The sequence below is a fragment of the Pristis pectinata genome, chromosome 1, assembly GCF_009764475.1.
Source record: "Pristis pectinata isolate sPriPec2 chromosome 1, sPriPec2.1.pri, whole genome shotgun sequence".
In the NCBI taxonomy this organism is placed as follows: domain Eukaryota; kingdom Metazoa; phylum Chordata; class Chondrichthyes; order Rhinopristiformes; family Pristidae; genus Pristis; species Pristis pectinata.
In genome coordinates, this window is record NC_067405.1 from 93,734,740 (window position 1) to 93,759,016 (window position 24,277).

General features: G+C 38.9%; 1 protein-coding gene across 2 annotated transcripts; it reads right to left on the minus strand.

Annotated features, from left to right (window-relative positions):
- Nucleotides 1–1,503: 1,503 nt before the first annotated feature.
- LOC127574877 (peroxisomal N(1)-acetyl-spermine/spermidine oxidase-like) lies at nt 1,504–24,277 on the minus strand. Of its 2 annotated transcripts, XM_052024352.1 has the most exons (8): nt 24,214–24,277; nt 16,976–17,142; nt 15,636–16,098; nt 12,729–12,922; nt 9,327–9,579; nt 5,672–5,784; nt 3,906–4,069; nt 1,504–2,173 (listed from the first exon to the last, which is right to left on the minus strand). In XM_052024352.1, the coding sequence occupies exons 2-8, from the start codon at nt 17,139–17,141 to the stop codon at nt 2,051–2,053; spliced, it is 1,476 nt and encodes a 491-aa protein (XP_051880312.1). In that variant the 5' UTR covers nt 17,142; nt 24,214–24,277; the 3' UTR covers nt 1,504–2,050. The 2 variants fall into 2 exon arrangements, with proteins under 2 accessions (XP_051880312.1, XP_051880320.1); XM_052024360.1 differs by lacking the exons at nt 16,976–17,142; nt 24,214–24,277 and adding an exon at nt 16,249–16,372.

The window sequence follows — 24,277 nt, forward strand, 5'->3', positions numbered from 1 at the left end:
GATTATTCTGAGAATTGGGGGGGGGGGGGAGGTGGTAAGAAACGGGATTAAATAGGAGCAATAACCTGATTTTAAACTGGCAGAGATTGAGGACTGGAAACTCTGGACAAATGGGTACCATAAGTACTGAGAGGGAGAGAAGAGAGTGAATGGAGTGCATGAAGCAGTATTTTTTTCTTTAAGAAGTTATAGGTAGAAAGTCCTACAATGGAAGGGGCTGTACTAGATCTTATTTTATGGAATGATGATGAGCAAGTTATGGAAGTGTCTGTGCAAGAACCCTTTGGCAACAGTGACCATAGTTCGGTAAGCTTCAAGATAGTTATAGCAAAAGATAAGGTTGGCTCTTGAGATATGGCCTTAAACTGGGGGAAGCGGATATCCGTAGTGTAAGATAGGACCTAGTGGAAGCAGAGTGGGAGCAGCTGCTAGAGGGGAAAACAGCATATGAGTGGGAGGTGTTTAAAAGCGAGATAGTAAGAGTTCAGAGTGACCATGTCTGTCCGAGGGTAAGAATCAGAGATGGTAAAATTAGGGTACCTTGGTTAACAAAGGATATTGAAGGTTTGATCAGGGAAAAGAAGTAACCATATATCAGGTATAGGAAATTGGTATTGAATGAGTCCTTTGAGGATTATAGGGGGTATAGGAGAGAACTTGAGAAAGAAATTAGGAGGGCAAAAAGGGGCTGTATGATTCTATAAAATCAAAGATCATGGTCAAGATTTTCTTCAGAGATTGTGTCTGAAATTTTACATAGGAGGAAGGCAGGGTGAGAGGAATGTTAACTGCACGGTGTGCTCTTAAGGGTTGGGGCCTTCAAGCTTTAATGTTTGCTTTCTTGGGCTACTAACACATTCACTGCATCACTTCAATGCAAAAAAAAATTGAATTTAATAATCTCAATTTTATAGCACTGTGATATTTAAAACAACTGTTCCACTTTTTTTGTTTGCACTTAATTTGGAGATCAGTATTTTGATACTATTTTCTGAGTGGGATGTCTTAGTCCTCCGGTATTACTAAGTGAATGGGCTATAATGTAACACTGGTGTTGGTCCAGGCCAGTCAATTGGTCAGATAACAAACAATCTGCTAGAGGAACTCTGGATTGAGCAGGATCTGGTGGGGGGGGGGGGGGTGGTGGAAGAGAATGGGAAGAGAGTCCTAATGCAGGTTTCATAACATTGACAATTCTACACGTGCGCGCACACACTTCCTCCAGCAGGTTGTTTGTTGGTCCAAATTCCAGCATCTGCAATCTCTTGTCTCCAATTGGTCAGATAATATTAACTTCACAGCATCACCACATGTACAGTACAATTATAATCTTTGTTTTAATGTGTCAGAGATATGAGCTATAATGTTCAACATGACCTTGGGTAAATGAGTAGGAGGCACAGTTTTTACTTAGGGGGGGAGGGGAGGGTAAAGGAGGAAAATTGAGTCTGTGATAATGACTGAGCAGGAATATACAAAATACATTAGTTGCAAAAGATTTTATTCACATTAGCAAGTAAATATATGCAGGATCAAAGTTGACAAACAGTAGGGTAGATCAGGATATCCAAAATTTAAGTAGTTGAGAATTTCATTTGGTAATGATTTAATGTAAATTCTGTAAGTCAATAATTACAAATATATGATCATTAAACTCAAGGACAAGAACAAGTCACTATGCTTGTGGAAGCTTATTCCTAAATGCATTAATTCTTCCTTTGGAATACCTTGCAGTTGCTCTGTGACTTGTTAATATTTTTCATTTTGCAGACTATTCCAGATTCCAATTTTGTGAATTACTTTTGATATCAAATTGGTTAGAACAAATGATGAGTTAAATTGTAATTAGCTTTATTTGGCTTAAGAGCATGTTAAAATTCATGGTGAGATTTGGTCTATGTCTAAAATATTGTTCTTAAGCAGAACTGATTTTTATCCTTGAAATTGTCTCTTTTGTCCTTGAAAGGTTTTTAGACAAAACGTGATTAATCTTTAATGCAGTAAATCAAATAAATGAAGTATTTGGATTCAGATTTTCGACTTTAGAGATTCATTTGGTGGAGTAATGATCAATTAATCGAGTTGCCTCCCTCCAGCCAGACAGCAGGGCTCCATGAGTGGTGCTGTGGTAGCTTCGATGTGTTGCTTCACCAGCAAACAAAACCTGCAACATCTGGAATCAGAGTGCATGGTGATATGATGAATGTTCATCAATATCAGGGATGACAACATTGGAATGAATGCAATATTTTCCATTTAACCCACAGCAAGAGGTTCTGCTAGTTATATTAGCCTCATTCAATAGACTACAATGCAGTGATTCCCCAGAATGCCTCATTCACAACCTTGGTGGATGAGGTAAGTATAATTTATGACCTGGAGCCAGATTTCCCAAAACTACATCCAATGAAATTGTCACAAAAAAAAACAGAGCAATTCAGGCCAGGAAAATCTTAGATTTGATGGAAGGTGTAAATTAGCAGAACTCATCCAAAGCAAAATGGACTCCTAGATTTGGCTTTGTCGTCCCAGAATTAGAGGGAAAATGACTTCGGTTCTCATTGTTAATTAAGCTCCAGTAGATGTACAGTATAAGGGGCCAGATTAAAATAAAAATGCTGGAAACACTCAGCAGGTCAGGCAGCATCTATGTAAAGAGAAACAGTTAATATTTTGGGTCTGAGACCCTTTTCAGGTTATCCCTCATATTGAAAGTTCTCTGATCTGAAACGCTAATTGTTTCTTCTTCGACAGATGATGCCTGACCTAAGTGTTATCAGTGATTGCAAATGTTCAATTTTCTGAAAACAGATTTAGCTTGTCTGCTTTAGCCTTCCTGCCCGAATATTCATTTGAGACTGGCACATGAAGAACAGGCACTGGACCAACACACTATAAAATGACACCCAAACACAGAGCTAGAGGAGAGCAGAGCACATCATGTTTGTAATAAAAATGTCACTGTAGAATTTAGCAGTCACAAACAAGTGCATTGAGTTTGTGTGCACTGGTAACTGGTTATCCCCAATGTGTATGCACAGGATTCTATAGAAGCTTTGAACTTTATGACTTAAAATGTGGATTTAATTGAATAGTACTTGTTCTTGATTTAAGAAGACAAACCTATCTGGAAAATGTTTTGTTAAAATTTTGTCAATTGAAAAGTCTGGGCAAAATATTGTGGAATGTTGGTATAATAAATTCCCATGGGCAGAGCATGGTGTATTACACTTTTTAGCAAAATATAGCTTCATAAATATCACAGGGTCAACAGTGTAATAGCAAAAATTCATAAATTGTATATTCATAAATCGAACACTTGTACCTAGCTGCAAGATGTCATTTCAAATCATGCAAGATAATGATTTGGACATATTTATTGTGGAGAGGTACAGTATGATGTATTGGAATTTCCTATCAGTGTGGGAGCATCAACGTCTCAAGGACTGGGTTATTTACAGCCATGTTCTCTGAAATAGGGATTGTCTGTAAATGGAATCTTGCATGTAATGCTTGTGAGTTATGAATCAGTAATCTATAAAAAGTATTACCAAAGACAGGTTTTGCTACTATCGGTTTTAGCAGTTTTGATTGGGAAGAAGTGAATAAAAGATCAATCTGGGTTTTTATTTACGCTCTGTTCTGTGACTCCTGCTGTAATGTGCACAAGTACTTGCAGTGAGTAGGAACTGATCCAGACACAACTGAATAGCCCGTAGTGACTCGCCATCAAAGCTCTGGTGTTATGATGAGGAATTGGAGGGTAAGGGGCAGTCTTACACTTATCAATACCAACAGTAGAGGAGGTAAGCAGGCTCGAGAGAGAAAGTATACTTTAAACCCAAACAAGACTCCAAGAAAGTTGCTTCGGTCTATGCACTAGCATGTCCTATGCCATGACTTACCGGAGAAGAACTTCCCTCTGTTGCCTGTGGTAGAGGTTCAGTCAGCAGGTCTATCATAGCACCAGTTGAATTGATGGATATGTGGGAGTAGGAGCCACGAGTATAAGGGTTACTGAACCATTTTGTTACAAAAACATTCTTTAGTTCAGGTAGTGAAGATCTTCCTAGAAAATATCCCAGTGGTAAATAGATGAGAATTAGTATACATTTTACAAAATGGAAAAATGATTTATTTAGTTATCACTTCTAATTAATAAGGTGGCTGCTTTTTATTTATGTTTTTTAAGCCAGAGTACGTGAGAAATAGTGAGAAAATATTGTATGAAAGATGAAACTCTCTCTACAATGTTCTTACAATATTAACTAAATAACAAAGATAGATAAACTAGAATAATACTTTCAGGTAAACCTTTTTACTGCAACTATACAAAATCATTCTCTGCTGCTTCACGGGTGACTTATCCATATTCCCACAGTCAGTCACTGCCTGTAATAAAGTCTGGAACTGCAGAGTGATGGTGAACATTGTTGCACAATCCTTTGGTGAGACACTGCGTGTAAGATGTACATAGGCTTGATCCATGTAGCTGGCATTTTTAAAAAGGATTCAGAAAAAACCAGCAACATTTCAAATTAGCATTTATCCAGTGAATAACCTAACTGGGCTGGATTGAGTGCATCTGGTTTTTAGCTTTGCAACTAAACTCACCACCAGGATATCTGGACAGTACTGAACTCCACAAATGGACATTTTGATTATTTTTCTTTATTTCACTCTATCTTGTGAATTAATATACACTAGTTTAACTGAATGTATTACCTATATATTTCTTTTCCTCATCATTTAAGCTGTGTCTCTGAATATCAAACATTTTTAAACACAAAGTGGTCTTTGGCTGCAGAGAGCTGTGAAAGGCCATTGGGGTAAAGGGTGGGGGTGGGGGGGGGGGGGATGCTTGGTTGCCACTTGAGCTTCATGGAAGAGCTGCGGAGTGAAGGCATCCAGTACAACGGCTCCCACAGGTGCTCCAGCAGGGAAATGCAGGGGCAGGATTGTCACAGAGTCCAGACGAAAGGTTGGATCGCACGCTACCTGGAGGGTTATAAACATAAGCAAAATATGGCAGACACTGCACATTTGAAATGAGCAGAAAATGAAGGAAATGTTCAGTGGGTCATAAGGCACCTGTAGGGAGAGAAACTAGAGGGAATGTCTGTGAGGGGGTGGAGGCCAGAAGGGATTAAATGAGGTTTCATTATCACTTCCCTTTGTACCAAGTGTAGAAACCCAATTACCATTTTCTTGTGGGAGCTTCGCTATTAAGATTGAACATTAATGGAACTACTGCCTAGAAAATTATCATCCAAAGACTTGTGAAGTCATAGAATCATGCAACATAGACCCTGGTTCCTTGACACACCCTGTCCCTGCGGCCATCAAGTACCGATCTATACTCATCCTGATTCGAGATGAGCCTTCTATGCTCTGGCATTTCAAGAGCTCATCTAAACACTTCTAAAATGTTGTGAGAGTTCCTGCCTCCACTAACTCCTCAGGAAATACATCCCAGATTTCAACCACCCTCTGGGTGTTTAAAAAAAAATTCTCTCAAGCCCTCTGCAAATCTACTATCCTTCAACGAAGACCTATTTTTTTTTAAAAAAAGGCCGTTGGTTTGTAGTAACCAAGGAAATTAACCCAATTAGTGCATGTATTCTAATATTTTTATACGACAGGGTATATTCCTAAAAGTTCCAATTCATACCTGTAAATTGTCTGAAAAGACAAGTGAAACTTGAAGCCACTTCTTGCAGATTCAGTGATTCTACAAACTCTGCCTCTTTTCCAGAGATTGTTCCCACAAGAACGTGCCCATATCTTTGAAAGCAAACAGCAAGCTGTAGTCACTGGACATTTAATGTTAAAAAATTCCTTGCAAATGCAAAACCAATTTATCTATATCACTTACTGCCAATGCATTCTCATTGCTGTACTCAATAGCATACTACGTTAACCCAAGCTTCTAACTGCTATGTATGAAGACCTTTGCTTAATCGTAAAGTATAGCAGATAACCTAGAATAATACTTCCTGTTAATCCATAACAGAAGGATAAACAGGCACTCTGTGCCATTGAAGAGTGCTTTTCACATATGTGCAGCTGATTTCACTGATAACGCTGGATTTATCTAAGTGACAGTTGATTGCTCTGATAGGAAGGGCTCATTTTATGTTTCACTGCATGGTTAAGGACTTTATCTAATCCATTCTCCACAAAACCTTTCGATTCCAACTATGCCAGATCATTCCACGCTACTTCATAAATGATTTTCCGTATCATTCAACACCCAACTTTGAATGAAACTGATCAATCTACTGTCAGAATAAACACAATTATGCAAATTATTCCAGTGTTCACAGTGGTATGGGCTGCCTAATTTTACATAGAATTAATAGAATAATCCATGGAGAATAAGAGTATTTGGACCAGCCAGATGATGCTGGCCATTGTTATATTTAAACTACTGGATTTGATTCTAGTGGTGAAGTAAAATAACAGTATTGCTTCTGCTCACTGTTCAAAAACTATATTAAGACAGATTGAAAGATAGGGTGCAGTGTTTTCATGTTTGCAGTCCATACAAAGCTGGGTGGAAAAGTGCAGAAGGATGCAAACTGGCAAGCATTGGTGGAGAAGAAGGCAGGTGGAGAATAATTTTGGAAAATGAGCAGTTAATCAATTTGGTTGGAAGAATGGAAAAACAATACCTTATAAATGTTGAGTAGTAAATATTGGTGTATGCTAAATCATAACACAGAATATAAATATCCTACATTTTGTAAACTGTTTCCCCCCATTGGCCCTCTACTGAACACTACAATTCAGTAACCTTACTGTCATTCATAATTCGTAAGGCCAGTCAATGAACATCAATATGTCATTGTTATCAGATGCCATTACAGGCAAGGCATCTTATTTTTATCAGCATTTCTACTTGCATTTTCTAACAGGGACTTCTGGGGAACAATACAACGTATGGCTGTTTTCCTTCCCCCCCCAACCCCCTGTCCTGATGATTTTGGGACCATTTGTAATGTGCCACCTAACTCAGGACAGAATTAGTATTCAAGATCTTCCTGGTATAGACAGCTCAGCATCATACACAATGGTATATTTATCCACAGTGCTATCAAAGCTCAAAAAACATGTTTTATGGAAAGTTGCTTCTGTTGAACAAGATTATGTAGAATATACTGTACAGAAACAGGCCATTCAGCCCAACTATGTATACTGCCATTTGTGCTTCACTCAAGCTTCTTCCTGGCTTTCCTCATCTAAATTTCTCAACGTAACTCTCCATTCTATTTTCCCTCATATGCTTGTCCAGCCTCCTCTTAAGTACATCTATGCCATCTGCTTCAAGCACTCCCTGTGGCAGTGTGTTCCACATTCCCGCTACTCTTTGGGTAAAGGAGTTTCTTCTAACTTCTTTATTGGATTGTTTGGTTATGCACTTTTCCTTATCTGCTTCCACTCCATCCACTCCATTCAAAACCTTATTGAATTTTAAAGACTTCTGTTCAGTCACTCCTGGCTTCCATCCAGATAAAAAGATTTGGGCTGTTCATCCTTTCCTGATTTGTATACCCCCTTATTATTCTATTGAACGGCTCCCTAGTACGATAAGATGGACTCTTGACCTCACAATCTACCTTATTATGGCCTTGCACCTTATTATCTGCCTGCACCGCACTTTCTCTGTAGCTGTAACACTTTATTCTGCATTCTGTTATTGTTTTCCCTTGTTCTACCTCAACGCACTGTTGTAATGAAATGATCTGTATGGATGGCATACAAAACAAAGTTTTTCACTGAATCTCAGTACATGTGACAATAATAAACGAATTTTCCAATTTACTGGTATTTTATTGTAAACCTTCTCTACAACCTCTCCAGTGCCTCTTTGTCCTCTTTATAATATGGTGACCAGAACCCTATACAGAATGGTAAGTGTGGTTCAACCTAGGTTTGAAACAGGTTCAGCATAACTTCCCAACTAGAAATATTCCTAGTGCTCAGTATGTTTTTTTTTTCTGGCTTTAATAAGTCATGACACAACTTTTTAGTGATTAGTTATATTTAAATATCCCTTTATTTCTCTACCCACTTATACTTGCGCTTTCTGTAGTAAATAACCTCCCTATTTCTTTTCATAAAAATGTATCACCTCACACTTATCTATGTTAGACCTCAGCTGCCAATTATTTGTTCATTCTGCAAGTTACTCATGCCAGAGGATCGGGGCTGGCGGTTTTATGTTCAGAGAAAATTAAACTTCAGATGCTTAAGATTGCAAAGAATTTCAAATACAAATTTGTGCCCTTAATGTTATGAGAAGAACATTTGCATGCACATGTCCTTCATGTTATACACATTGACTTTAGATGATTATTTAGGGTATGGGGGAATACCCCCCCCCCCCCCCTTACACATGCTCCTGTGGAGAGGGAATGGGATTTGGAAATGAGGCAGTCTTTTGCAATGAGGAGAAGGATTAATTGGAAACTGTATCTTTATAATAACATTGCATAGTATTTCAATGTTTATTTGGAATTTCCTGATGCCTTCTGCTTTCCTGTGGGTACAATTGTTTTTTGAAAATGACAATGCCACAGGATGTGTTGAAGAAATGAAGGGATTTAACAAGAAGCACCAAGTACTGTGTACTCAGTTTGCTTTGTTTAATGCTTCCAATAATAGCTTAATGCAGCAATATAAACAAATGCTTCTCAAGAGCCATTCCTTAAGGATGCTTTCCAATAACCTTGTGTTGTTAAAGTGCTGAATATAGATGATGTCACTTTGAGTGTTGGATGCCACATGCCAACACTGGCAGACTGTGGTCAGGAAATTTGTTGTCATTGGGACCTAGAAAAATGCATGGTTAAAATCTTGGAGCTGTTTATAACAAAAGGGTTGAAACAAATTTTGACTGAACATCCTTAACCTCCACTTCAGAACAAATCTTTTATAAAGTCATGTTTCATCTCATTGAAATTTCCTAAAGTACTGAGGTTTATCAAAAAAATAAATTGAATAATATGTTATCTCAAGTAAATATTATTTTAGTTTCAAAAATTACACTGATTTTATAAATGCTTGTAACATCAGGCCTTTGTGTTGATATTTAATTCAGTGCAAGTGTTTAGGCAGCAAAATAATGCCTGAAAGGAGAATCATTGAAAAATGGACATATATATGGTCTAATTTTCTACACACTCATTACACAAGATCCAATATACAGCAAAATATGCCTGGTGTGAATATGTCATAAACATTTGAATTTCAAGCACTGCTTAAAGACAATTCAGAGATAGACACAAAGATGCTATGCAAAGGTAGTACATTTCTTATTGTACCTTTCTGTTGGTCTGACCACGTGAAAAACAGGAACACGTTTCCACCACTCAGCCAGATTGGGTTTCTGTCCTGACAATGGGGTCTCCTCCTCCCAAACCAATCCAATTATGTCTGTATTTTCATCCCAAAATGGGGCCTCGTATTCCAGGTAAATCTTATTCATTGTCCCAAAGCCCATGCTTTGAATAGCACTCAATTTTTGCTCAGGAAGCCTTGGCTGGAACAATGACTGACCATTAGCCTTTAGACAACCTGCGAATTAAAATAAATATATCAAACATTTTTTTCTGTTGTGTTTATTTGACATGTTTTGCTTAAAAATGAACCTTTGTGCTAATAGTAGGTTCACAGATGGTTATCTTCCTAGACTGATCAGTATTGTTCACTTTTCGCTCACAAACAATGGCTTAAATGATAGCAGCAATGCTTCCTATCAGGAATAGTTTTAATGTTATAACATCAACTCCAACCCATTAAAACACTTAATCTCTGTTAATCCCACATCCCTTTTAGTTTTAATTGTATTATCCTTGCTGCCCTATTCTCGCCCACTTTTAATAAAAACAAATAAAATTCCGCAGATACCAAAATATAAACAGAAAACATTGCAAATACTCAGCATTTCAGGAGCAACTGTGGAGACAGGATCAGAATTAACATTTCAGGTCAGTGGCCTGTCATCACAACATTGAATCTAAATACAAAAAATGTCCTTTGCCCAAAAAATGCTGTTTGACATATTAAGCATTTTCACCATTTTCTGGTATTATTTAGTTATGGCACCAGAATGTATCCCAGCTTTAGTACTGAGGACCTGAGCTTCAGAACTAGCTGCATCTTCAATAGGAATGTATATCAGTACAGGTGACCCCTGCATTACGGCTGTTTGGGTAATGGAAATTCTACCTTACGGAATTCACAAATCACTAGTTACAACATTGGCATCTTTCCGACAATGAGAAAAATTATCCAGGCATGTCCTGTTAGCAAAAAGCAGAACAATTCCAATCCAGCTAATTTATTCCCCAAGCTATCTACTCTCAATCACAGCAAACTGGTAAAAGCTGTCACTAACATGCTATCAAATGGTACTTACCAATAACCTACTCAGCAATGCTCAGTTTGGGTTTTGCCAGGTCGACTCAACACCAGACCTTCTCATATCCTTGGCCCAAACATGGCGGGATGAGAGTGCTAGCAAGGCAGCATTTGACCAAATATGATATAAAGGCATCCCGGTAAAACTGAAAGCAATGGGCATCAAAGGCAAAACACTACCGTACCTGGAATCATATTTGCACAGAGGAGCATGGTTGTGTTTTTTGGAGGTCAATTATCCAACCCCCAGGGCATCACTGCAGAATCAACAAGAAGCTTAACATCAATCACTTTACAGCAACCTGCTTGATTGACGCCCCATCAACCACTCTATAAATCCATTACTTCCACCAGTGGTGCATTGAGGCTGCAGTGTGTTCCCTCTAAAAAATGTACTAGTTATTTGTCCAGATTACACCAACAGCACCTCTCAAACCTATGACCTTCACCACCAAGAAGAACAAGGGCAACAGACGCATGGGAGCAACAACCCGTGGAGGCTCCCCTTCAAATTGTACACTATATTGACTTGGAAATATATTATCACTCTTACTTCACTGTAAATCTTGGAGCTCCCTACCTAATAGCACAATGAGGGTACCTTCACTGGAGAAGGTCCACAGTGGTTCGAGAAGGGCAATTAGGGATGGGCGATAATTGCTGGCTTTGTTGGCACTGCCTAAATTCTAGAAAATGAATAAAGAAAAAAAAGAATCCATTTGTGATGTATTCAAGATCATAGTAAATCACGGCATAGTTAAACAAAATCTCATTGCAGTATTCTTCACCAGTTAAATTTGTGTCCTCTAGTTGTAGACAATCCAAGTGACTTTGCCCTTCCTTTGTATCAGCCCAGAAACAGTTAGATTTGTTGCATTCAATTTCAGAACTTGCTACGGTGGGTTTATGCATGTATGACCACGAGGGTACAAACATAATTGATTGAGCAATGTATTTCATGCCACTTTAGTGTGATGTGTACCATGTAAAATATTATTTCAGATTTTTCTTATGACAGGGATGGAGGCCGTTTGGCGCATCAAGTCTATGCCAGCTGTAAGAGTACTTACAAAAAATTCCATTCCTCCACTTATTTCCATTCTCTCTCCTATGTCCATCAGCTCCCCCTGCACTCACATACACTAGGGGCACTTTAAAGTGGCCAATTAACTTATGAACCAGCATATGTTTGAGATGTGGGAGGAAACTGGAGTACCCAGTGGAAACCTACAGGGTCACAGGGAGAATGTGCAATCTCCACACAGAGAGCACCAGAGGTCAGGATTGTACTGGGACTGTGAGACATCTGCACTGCCTGCTAGAAGATCAAAGAAATTGATTCATTGGTTTTTAAGTGAAGCTTCACAATCAACAAGAGCTACCCTCTGCCATGTTACAGGTTGTGGTGGCCTCCTGGAAAGGATCTCAAAATACCTTCACTTTGGAGTGCACATGAGTCAGCTTGGGACGTGACCTTGAAGATGTGCTACCAATTTCACTATAGTGCCCACACCTGTGCCAGCATTATGGTTATTAGGTATTATATGTAAGGTCAGACAACAGCATCCCAGGATGCTGAAGCTTATGGTTTAATAATACAGTTGACAATGGTAGCCACAAATTTTGCAGAAATTACTGTGGTTCACAACTGGTGAGGCCGCATTTGGAATATTGTGTTCAGTTTGGGTCGCCCTGCTTTAGGAATGATGCCATTAAGCTGGAAAGAGTGCAGAGGAGATTTACAAGGATGTTGCCAGGACTCGAGGGACTGAGTTATGGAGACAGGTTGAGCTGGCTGGGACTTTAATCACTGAAGTGTAGACAAATGAGGGGTGATCTTACAAAGGTGCATAAAATCATGAGGGGCTTAGAGAGGGTGAATGCACACAGTCTTTTTTCCCAGGGTTGGGCAATCAAGAACTTAGAGGGCGTAGATTTAGGGTGAGAGGGGAGAGATTTAATAGGAAACTGAGGAGCATTTTTTCACGCAGAGGGTGGTCTGTATATGGAATGAGCTGCCAGAGGAAGGGGTTGAGGCAAGTACATTAACAACATTTAAAAGGCACTTGGACAGGTACATGGATAGGAAAGGTGTAGAGGGATTTGGGCCAAATGCAGGCAAATGGGACTAGCTTAGTGGGCACCATGGTCGGCATGGACCAGTTGGGCCGAAGGACCTGTTTCCATGTTGTATGATTCTATTACATTTGGTTAGTAATCCATATCCTCAGCACTGTCTAAATTTATCATAGTGAACAAATTCATTATTAATCCTGCACCATGTGTAGTGTTGTTATAATTACCCAGTGAAATGCTAAAAATGACGTGATCAGCAAGAATGTGGTCTCCGTCTTCACACACCACCCTGACAGGATACATTGAACCATCCTCTGACTCAAAACTTCCATTCCACAGGATCTGTTTAACAGGCTTCTTAAGCAGCAGCTTCTCTCTTGGAATAGCCTCCAGCAATTTCTGAAGCAAGGTGGGGAATAACCTGGAACAACAGAGTATTCTGTCACTGCAGCAGAATTGGGAACATGAGAAAGGGAGGAATATCCGTTCAAGCCACTTCCATCCACACAAGGTAAATCCACATGCAATACTCTATAACTGTACAATTTCCTGGGATATGTCATGGAGGTGGTGGTCATGGTGAGTGAAGGAGTATTTTTAAATGCTGTTGGGATCTGCTAGTGTTTAAATCTCTGAAGTCAGTCACGCAGCATGGAATCGGAGGCTCATGGTGACTGGATTAGGCAAGAATAACAGATTCCTTCTTCCCACATGAAAAAAAAGTACTGGAAAATTTCTCAATTCTCCAGCCTCTCCCCCCGCTCTCAACACTTCCTCTTGCAATCAAGGCAGGCTCTTGTTGACAGCAATCATTCATCATCTATCATTAAATCAGCTGCTAACATCTACTTTCTCTAATCGTAAATACCCTCTACTCAGGAAGTTGCCAAGTTCACTTCAAATGACTGCAGTGAACCTGCCCAATCCACAGATTTTGGACAGACTGCTGTACCTAACCCCTATTTCAAATAATCTATCCTACAAGACTTAATAGTTTAAAAACTTCAGAATCATGTTGTATTTTTAAAGTAAATAGACCAAACTCTTGGAGCCTGTCCTATTAACTATGTTCAGTGTTAGAACTCCTCTGAATCATCTTTAGACTCTTGGCATCTTTCAGCAATTTACATGTAGGAATGAATGATGCCCAAATCTGGGTAGCTGAAGTGGCTGCCATCAACCAGTTGAGATGACTTCAGCATTTACACCACCAATCTTCCATTAAGATCTACACAAGACACTGAGTTAAAGAACTAACTTTTCAACAGTTATGAGGTCAGACAAGAACGCTACTGAAATAATTATTTATCAACCTTCGAATTATATTACCAGCATTTATACATTGACCCTGCAAGCAGATTGGGTTAATTGACAATAACTGAGCTGTTAAAAAAGCAATTTGGTAAGCCACATTAATTCAACTATAATGACCTACTTATTATCAATTTGCAGTTAAAATTAGTGTCTGAATTAACATATATTAATGAGCTTAATTTAGCATTGCGTTCTTCAGATAGCTGATAAACTAGCAATATTAAATGGTCTGTCTATTTCACGATAAGTTTAAATTTTATCTATTAAGGATAATGAATTGGCCCTGGGTTGGTGGTTGCATTCTTGCATCAGTCATGAGCTCAAGTCCTATTCCAGAGAGCACAACACATCATTACTGTACTGCTGATTTGTCAGAGGTGTCATATTTCAGGTCCTGTCTAGCTTTTAGATGGATGGAAAAGGCCCTAATACACATTTAAAGGAACAGAGACTTTTCCGATGATGCTGTCCATAACTCAGATTGTTCATTAAAATCAAACATTCGATTATCAGTTACTGTTTAGGATGCTCTGCTACACCCAAATTGGATTCTGCATTTGCCAATATCACAATAGTGCCTTCAATAAATGCATCTCCCCATTGCCAGTCACTTCAACTCCCCTTCCCACACGATCACAGATATGTCAGTTCTCAGCCTCCTCCACTGCCAGGAGAATTCCAAGTGCAACTGGACGAACAGCACCTCATTTTCTGTCTTGGAACCTAATAAACATTGAATTCTCCCACTTTAAGTAATCCCCTCACCCCTTCCCCACACTCAAAATGCCCAACCATGCTTTTTCTTTCCTTCCCTTTCCTACCCTCTCTCTCTTTTTCCTACCCCTTTTTTCTTTCTCTCCTTACCTTTGACCCATCCCCCGGTGGATCTGATCTCCCCTCCTCCCATGCACCTGCCTACCTATCACCCCATCGGTTCCCACGACTCTTTAAACCACCTCCGTGCCCAATGGCTCGCAGGAACCAATGGGGAGATCTCTTACCTGCACCTACCTATCACCACCTTTGTGCCCACCCTGCCTCCCCTCTTTTGTCCACCTATCACTGCTCTGCTTTTCCCTCCTATATATTGAGCCTCCCCCTTTCCTATAAGAAGGGTCCTGACCCAAAACATTGACCACCTGCTTTTCTCCACGGATGCTGCCTGGCCTGCTGAGTTTCTCCAGCATCATAGTGTTTTTCAACTATTCTCCTCCTGTTGTTTCAAACATAAAGGTCTCATTTTGTGCTAATTAATTGTGTATATTATTATATTTATAAATATATTGTGTATATCATAATTATCTGTAAGCATTATGAGATATATTATGATATGTATATATTTACAATATATCCACATAACTAAAACATTCAATAATTTCAATGATTTCAATGAAGCTTAAAGAAATAAAACATTGAACTAATGCAATATTTAGGTATTTTTAAATGTTCTTGGGATCTGGTAGTATTTATTGCCCATCCCCAAAACATCTGAAGGAATTCAAAGTCAGTCATGTAGCATGGAATTGGAGTCTCATGTTGATCGGATCAGGCCAGAGTGACAGATTCTTTCTTCCCACTTGAATTAGTTGGGTTTACAGAAACTTGACTATTTGCTGGTATTGGGCTACAAATTTGCACATTTTGAAATCTGAGTTCAACTCACTTCATGATCAACATTGACTGTGCCATTGGGTTGCCGATTCAATATCATAATCCCTAGGGTACCAGACCTACTACACCCAAATAAAAGGTAAGATTATCATAGCTAGTAAACATCATATAAAATCATTTGCAGACAGTTTCAAATGTGCTTCACTAACCCTTGAAAGTTTCTGTCATCGCCGTCGATGTTTTTATATTCTTCATATTCGTGTACAGATACTTCACTCAGCCCATCTGTTGCAAGATGAACACACTGCCATTTCATGAACATGCTCAGCAAACCCTGCTTTTGTCTTCTCAGGTCAATGTGGTCACCATCCCATTGAGTGAGTAACATTTTGACTTCCTCCAGGTAGACATCAGCAAGGCTTTTCGCTTGTGTATATCCCTTTTGGTCAGCAAGAAGATGAGCATTTCGCAGTATACTGCTAGCTAGATTCTTCACTTCTTTAATGACATCAGGATCCAGCTGCTTCTGCATGTTAGTAAGCACTGACAATTCAGAGCCAGATCTATCGTGCGTTTCCCATAAAAGGCCATGTTCTTTGGCCAGTTGAAAAATAGGGTTCTTCATGCTTGCCCCATGAATGTATTGGGCTCCTTCATCAATGGCTGATTTACCTGTGTGGAGAATAAAAACTTTAATTAAGATATAATTCCTGGTCTAAATAATTTACATACAAAATGAGTGAAGGAAATATCAGCAATTAATTTGGATTTTCTGAAGTGTTAGTTTGGAATATTATAAATAGATATTAAAAAGATGATTACCTAGAAACTTATCTCCCATCAAAGTGTAAAGTGCTGATGTTAATATACATAGTATATGGAGCCAATAAATGAGTGACGAATCCTACATACATTTGTACAAGATAACTAAATATACTTCCTTCAGATAAGCATAAGGTATTCGCATCAACTGCATGAGTTTCAAATTTGTTTTCTTAATCACGAATAAAAGAATAGCCAGGCTAATGGATGCTGACAGAAGAACTAGTTTCAAATTAGTGGAAAGCTTAAAGAAGTGGTAAACTTCAGGTTTAAGCTTTTGGGCTCAAATGTCAGGGCTGTCATCTGTGCACAAAAGGAATTCAATTCACACTTTTTTCTTGATTTGTGATCTAGTACTTGTTGCTGTCTAGAAGTAATCCACCAAATGAGTTAGGAAAAATGTGTAAGTTTGATCTCAAGTCACACGTTGCTTAGGCATAAGAGAGTCACATGTTTTGACATTGTTCTCTTGTTAAAGTGAAAATATTATAGCATTTTGATTTTTTGATAGATCTTATATACACATCATTTTGTGAACAGTATGCCTTAAATCTGTCAGAAAAATCTGCATTATTGAGCTACAGAAAGTCATGGGTAATTATTTTTAATTTTAGTAATTATTGATGTCTTCCTTCATTTAATTGTACCTCGGTGAAGGTTTAAAAAACCTGGCCTTATATAACTTAATTTCCACCTTCCCATGTGTTTTCTGTCTCATTAACCATACCAAACAGACTGGCTCTGATCCGCCCTCCAGGTTGACTTGAAGCCTCAATAATCTGAACATCAGTTAATCCCTGTGTTATTAGTTTTCCAGCAGCTCCCACACCGGCTATCCCAGCTCCAACTACAACCACCTTTGGGCTTTTCTTCAGCATATTCTTGGAGTTCATCCTTAGAAAATAAAAACACACACACATATAATACAAATTTTCTGTAACACAGATGTGCAAAAGAACAATGCTGTAACAAAAATTGTTTTTGTCTGGTGTGACTTTGGTGACTTCCTCTTTAAAACTTAGTCATTGTCCAGAAGACATTTAGCAGGTAGTCAAAGCTAGTGGCTGGTTGGAAGAATGCTCTGGTAAATGCAAAAGGTTTACTGAGGTCTCCCTGCTAACAGGCTTGGCAGGGAATCTAATGCTGAACTTACCAACCTCTGGTTGAATTTGCATTTGGTTGATTGCTCCTTCCAGAATCAGTATGGGAGGGATAATTGAAATCCAGCATGTCCGAATTATTACTTTCAGGATATGAGAAAGAGGATTTTGTTTGAACCTGGTTTGCCACTATTTGGAGAATGTCACAAGGAACGACAGTTCCAAAATCTTCATTACATCAGCCAGAGACAATTGACAAGAACTGGTAAGGGCAATTCTCCTAAAAGATGGATAGACACTAGCCATGTATTTAAAACTCAGCTGTAAAAGATTAGACAAGTTATAATCAATGTTTCACCACAATATAGAAGGCAGCCATTTCACTCACTGAGACCGGCTCTCTGCAGAGAAATCCAAACAGTCCCATTTCCTCACTCTTTCCTGGTAGTCCTGTAAATTATTTTCCCTTAACTGTTTATCCTATTTCCTCTTGAAAGCCCTGGATGAAGCTCTTTCCATCACTCCTTCAGGCAGTGAGGTTTGGATCATAACCACTCACGGTATGAAAGGGTTTTTCCTTACATCCTCCCTTTAGCTTTTTAAGTTGCAATTTTATCTACTCACAAGCTGTTAAAATATATTTCATATGAACTCTCTATGACATAAACTTATTGTTAATTATTTGTTTTATATTTGAAAGTGATGTTTTTGCTACATAAATATTGTCTTATGAATGCAGACAATATTTATGTAGCTGAAAGCAATTGTCAATCAGGCCTGTAAATATATCTGAAATTCTATCCAGAACTCACAACAAAAATTGGAACCCTCAATATTTTAGTAGTTAAAACTTACCCATCAGATTGATCTATATAAAAGCCAGTTTTGTCATCAATCTTAATTTTTCTTACCTCTGATATCTCCATTGAATAATAAATCTAAAACTGAAAATGGGATAAATCTATTTCAACAGCTGGACTACGGATGTTATACTGTTATTCACTAGTGACTTTGTGAAAAGTATTCATTTCCGCTTAATAAGCATATTTCATTACATTTGGTATATATTATGAACTCAGGCATGATTTTAGGAAGTTATTTTAAAATTATTCCCAATTTAGCTGTGAAAATTAATGTACTTAGACTTGCTAAAACATTGTTATCACTCCATTCCCAGGTGCTTGAGTACTATCATGAAAATAAAAGTTTACATCTCATATAAAGAAAATAATATAAAAACAGTACAGCCCTTGCCATAACCATATTTAATAGGTTTATTTCTGTTGATGCAAGACTACAAACATACATGGCTGCTGAGTTCAGCCTGAATTGACAGTGACCTTAGTCAAAGATCTGATCATCAGATTTACTTTAATACATGTTGTTTGTTCAAACACCAGAATGAGTAGGAAGTAATTATTTGAAGAAGAATAAGAAGTTTTCCAGTGTCCTGCCCAACATTTATTTCTCAACCAACATCATTACTAATGATTAACTGATCATTTAACTCATTCTACTTTTTGTGGGACCCTGCCATGTGTAAATTGTCATATGTCAAACAGCGTTGTACTATTACAACAGTGAATTACTTTTCTTTTCAGTGACTCCTGTGGTAGTAGAAAATCAAATCCACTTATATTCACGTGATCATTTGATTTCCAAAGTTAGCAGGCATTTTTTCCTGTCTGTCTCCTGTAATTAAGCAGGACTGTGTGTACTAATTGAAATTGGTTGCTTAATCTTCAAGGCTACAAATGAATGATCAGATCCTTTCCATGGTAAATATATCTTAAGTGCATTCTGGATTTAAATAAATACTGCCAGAAACAAGGAATAAACTTTCATGTAGTCCCAATGGAAGTTAATGAGAGTTCAAACCCTTTCTTTACATCATAGTGCTTACTGCTTGCTTTAATCTTCATGCTATGCAGTTTCTCTGATATGAAGTAAAACTCTTATTAATTTCAACATGACATAATATGAAGCTATTTTAATGACTTTCCTTATAATGTACCAACTTAAGGAAAAAAAATTTAGTTACCCTGCCCCTGAGAAATCGTGGTTGGTAGAGCTGTTACAGAGATAGTAATGGGTAGGACCACAAACGGATTTAAATAAAGGGATGAGAATTTAAAGTTTGTGATACGGGGATGACCAGGAGTCAATACATATCATTAGGGCCAAGGGTAAAATATGAGCAGGAACAGAAATCAAGCTAGACAACAGCTGACAAAGAAGTTTACAGAGAGAGGCAAATAAAATGTCAGCTGGGGAAGTTTCAGAATAGTTGTGTTAATGAGAGACAAGGATTTGGATGAGAGATTCTTTGATGCATGGGGTGAGGTAGGTATGAATTCAAATCATGATGTAAAGATGCAAGTGCATAGTTCTTATAATGGAAAGGATACAGAGCTGGTTTGGCAATTGCACACAGAATGTGAGATGGGGCAGTGGATCTGAGAGGCATTGATCAGCACATCTAAGATTATCTATCCCACTAGTGGTTCGACAAAACAGAGGCAGTGGAGGAGGTGATATAGCAACAGAACTTATTGTCATCAGTGTGTCATATGTTTTCAGATGTCTTTAAGGAGCACCATGGGGACGAAGAAAGGGAGGGAGTTCCTGATAAATCCTTTGAAACTCATGGTGATGATATAGGGCAGGGAGAGAAGCCAAATGGAGTTATCTGGCTACAATCGGTGAGCATGATCCCATTTATTTAAATAATGAAGCATAATATGGATAATACAGCTGACTTTCAACAACTGAAACATGATCAAGGAGTACAAGGAGTATAGACAGTCACAGAATGTCATTTTGTGAGCTCAGGGCCATTTTGGCAGACCAGGATCCATGGAAAGATTTTGGCGCAAGTTGTTGGAGACATGAGCACATATTTGAAGATGAAAGAAAATTTCAGCTTGTTTGGTATTGGTAGTGGTATTGGCTTATTATTGTCACTTGTACTGAGGTACAGTGAAAAACTTGTCTTACATACTATTCGTACAAATCAATTCATTACACAGTGCTTTGAGGTAGTTCAGGATAAAAAACAATAACAGAATACAGAGTAAAGTGTCACAGCTACAGGGAAGTGCATTGCAGGTAGACAATAAGGGGCGAGGTCAAACAAGGTAGATTGTGAGGTCAAGAGTCCATCTCATCGTTTAAGGGAACCGTTCAATAGTCTTATCACCGTGAGATAGAAGCTGTCCTTGAGCCTGGTGGTATGTGCCCTCAGGCACCTGTATCTTCTGCCTGATGGGAGAGGAGAGAAGACAGAATGACCTGGGTAGGTGGGATCTTTGATTATGCTGGCTGCTTCACAAAGGCAGCGAGAAATATAGACAAAGTCCATGGAGGGGAGGCTGGTTTCCGTGATGTGCTGGGCTGTGTCCACAACTCTCTGCAGTTTCTTGTGGCCCTCGGCAGAGCAGTTGCCACACCAAGCCGTGATGCATCCAGATCGGATGCTGTCTATGGTGTATCAATAAAAGTTGGTGAGAAAGGGGAAATTGAAATAAGAAGACGACCTTCTTCAAAACACAGCAAGAAAAGAGGTTTTGGGGAATGTGGATTTTGAACAGGAAAGGTATTAATTTCGAGGGCTAGGAAAGGGAGAAGCTTGGCATAAGATTTACTTTGATAGGTGTCAAGAAGAGGATAAGATAAGATAAGATTTTTATTAGTCACATGTACATTGAAACACACAGTGAAATACATCTTTTGCGTAGAGTGTTCTGGGGGCAGCCCGCAAGTGTCGCCATGCTTCCGGCGCCAACATAGCATGCCCATAACTTCCTAACCTGTACATCTTTGGAATGTGGGAGGAAACCAGAGCACCCGCAGAAAACCCATGCAGACATGGGGAGAATGTACAAACCCCTCACAGACAGTGGCCGGATTTGAACCCAGGTCACTGGCGCTGTAAAGCATTGTGCTAACCACTATGCTACCGTGCCGAGGAAGGAACAAATGAAACCAGACGAGAAAGAAGCCCTTGCCAGTTGTTGGAACTGAGAATCGAAGGAACACGAGGGAAGGATTTAAAAAAAAATGGTTGATGGTAGACAACAGAGAAAAGTGAAGACTAGTGCTGCCTGAATAAAGCTGGTGATGGATTGTCAAAAAGGCTGTGTGGCAGATAGACTCACATCCATGATCTTTGGACTTTGAATGAAGGTGGAGGCCATACCAGGAGGAGAAACTATGACAGGAGACAATAAAAGGATTAGCGTGGGACAAGGTGGACTGAGAGAATGGTTGAGCAAACTAACAGATAATGAGGTACAGTGGCTAGTGGAAAGCTAAAAGCTTGGCAACTGAGAGCTTGAAGTTTCAGTTGTAATTGAATGGGGGGGAGGAATTTTACGAGGGTGCATGTGGAGGGGTGGACATGGAAGGGTGAATAGAGGGAGCAGGTGGAATATGATGGCTAAAGCAGTGATCAAGACCATGGGAGCATTAAGACTACAGAGAACAGGAAGTCAGGGCAGAACAGGATGGTATTAAATTTAAAGGAACCACAACAATGGACACTTGGATGGAGACTAACATTAATGAGTATGAGAAATTACACTGTGCAGATGGTGGGGGATATTTCAGGACAAGCTGGGTATTTATGGACAGATTCCAGACGTATACGTGAAAGTTGACAGAATGCTAGTAAAAGGTCTGAAAAAGAAAAAAAGTACAAATGCTGGAAATCTGAAACAAAAATACAATATGCTGGGAAAACTCAGCAAGTCGGGCAGCAGCTATGGAAAGAGAAACAGTTAACATTTTGGCTTGTGACCTGCGTCAGAACGAGGAGAGAAGGTGGGGGGTGCAAGTAGGAGATGCAAGTAGGTTTTCAGTAGGAGAGAAGGTGGGGGAGGGATGTGTAGAACAAAGGGAATGTCTGTGCTGGGAAGAGTCAAAATGGCTGAATGAGTTTGAAAAGTAAAAGGGATGAAAAGGCTTTCAGGACAAAGGCTTAGGAAACTGAGGATAAAAAATTTAAGAATGCACAGTATCATTACTGTAAGCACTTAGAACAGAAAACAGGGAAAATTACAGCAGGGATAACTTTAGCCATAGCAGAACAACACAGCAGACTTTCTAGAGGTGTCTGCAGAGTGTTATTCATGTAGCTTTGGTTAACCACCCATTATTAAAATAACTGGTCTAATCTTTAGATTTTGATCTGAATTCAAATTCCACTGCTGTAGTCATACAGCACTATGAAATCAAGGGATTATCAAGAAGCTGAATATTTATGCAAAGCAACCTAAACACAAAAGGCTATGTAAGGCTCAAGGCAAAAGTTGTTCTTTCAGTATTTCACAGGAGGGTGATTGCCGATCAAACAGGAAAAGCTGCTTCTCCAGGAGGGAAGCAAGTCATGTTTCATTGCTTGCAGCTCGTTCAGAAGCGAGGTAAAACTGCAGGGGGGAGGCAGTGCACAAAAAAGTAAAACTCATAATTAGAAACATCTCAGAGGGTATACATGATATGAGGAGAGATTTGTTTCATGTAGAATAGAGCAAGGTAGAAAATGTGTCATGAGAATATGACAGCCATACCAGTGACCATATGGGTTGACACTGGGGTGTCCAAAAGCATCTTTTGTTGCTGTAGCTTTGAGGAAATTGAGTAGAATGCTGCTCCAAATGCTGTGCATTTGTCCTATTCTATGTGCATTTTAACAAGACAAATAATGAGGTCCAAAATGACAGACTAATCAGAAAAGTAAAAACCCACTGGATCCAGGGGAAATTGCAAAATGGGAGCCAAAACCAGCTACGTGACAAGGAGCAGGCTGACATTCTGGGGACCTGTTGGTTGTATGTAGTGGGATCCTCCAGGCTCAGTTCTCTTCCTGATATATTATCAAGGATTTAGATTTACATGTAGGGAACATGGTTAAATTGTGCAAACAACACAGTAATTACTGTGCTGTTGATAGCGAAGGAATGAAATATAAGCTCCTGAAAATATCAAAGAATATCAGGTGAAGCACCATCCTTTATAAACTTAAAGACTGCAGTGAACTTTAGAAAATACCAGATATTTATACCAATTGAATCAAAAGCCAGTAAAAAATCAATCTGCAAGATAGATTAGAAAGTTGATGGTCCTTTTTAAATAATCTCATTGGGTGGTCCTACCTGCATCTAAGCACATGCTCACATGTGCAAGATTGGTAGCTAGTGCATTGAGCTCCATAATGACAGTGCTGTTATCAAATTAGCATCGTATACTAACTGACATCACAATTTGCTGTCTCTCCATACTTCCTGTGGGAGTCAGCTGCATACATATCAAAATGGCATCTGGTGTGATTTGGGCCACAAACACAGACTATTCATCTTATAATCAAAATAGCACCTATGGTGCACCAAAAAAAAGAGTGCTACAAACCTAATTTTGCATCAAGGTCTCTCTCGTAGTTCAGCCCAGGGAACAGGCAAGCACTTACTAATGCACTGTGTGGAAATATCAACAGAAAAAATTTACCTTTTCGCTGAACTTACCTTTACTTTTGTGTATATTTTGTGGACACAGTTTGGCTGTACATTAAATAGTAAATGCAAATGAAAATAAATGTAGCATTGATAGTCAAATTTCCTGAAACAGAATTTCTCAAACAGCCATGTCTCTGAATGCGCCATATGCTTAACCCATAGTTGGCAAATTGTTCAGCTGCGTTCTGCAGTTAATATATGTTTTTGTTATCTCTTTGCTCCTGGAAGAGTTTAAATCTGAATTTGTATGGCACTAGTGACAGAATAATCTGTTTGCTACCAAGTTCTAGGCATTTTCAGTATTTATAATTGACAACTGAGCAACTGTGAGATCTGTCTATTTTGGAATTTCTTACCTTGGTTTGTACTTGTTGGTGTGCAGCAGAAGGTAGATTCTCTCAGACCAGATTTTTCCTCCAA

Excerpts from the sequence above, each read along its gene's own strand:
- LOC127574877 (XM_052024352.1), bottom strand. The coding sequence starts at position 17,141 with ATGAACTCCAAGAATATGCTGAAGAAAAGCCCAAAGGTGGTTGTAGTT. Across the intron at positions 9,580-12,728 it reads CATTTTTAGCATTTCACTGG|GTTGTCTAAAGGCTAATGGT; the intron begins GTAATTATAACA and ends TTTAATTCGCAG. Across the intron at positions 5,785-9,326 it reads GTGGTCAGACCAACAGAAAG|ATATGGGCACGTTCTTGTGG; the intron begins GTACAATAAGAA and ends TTGCTTTCAAAG.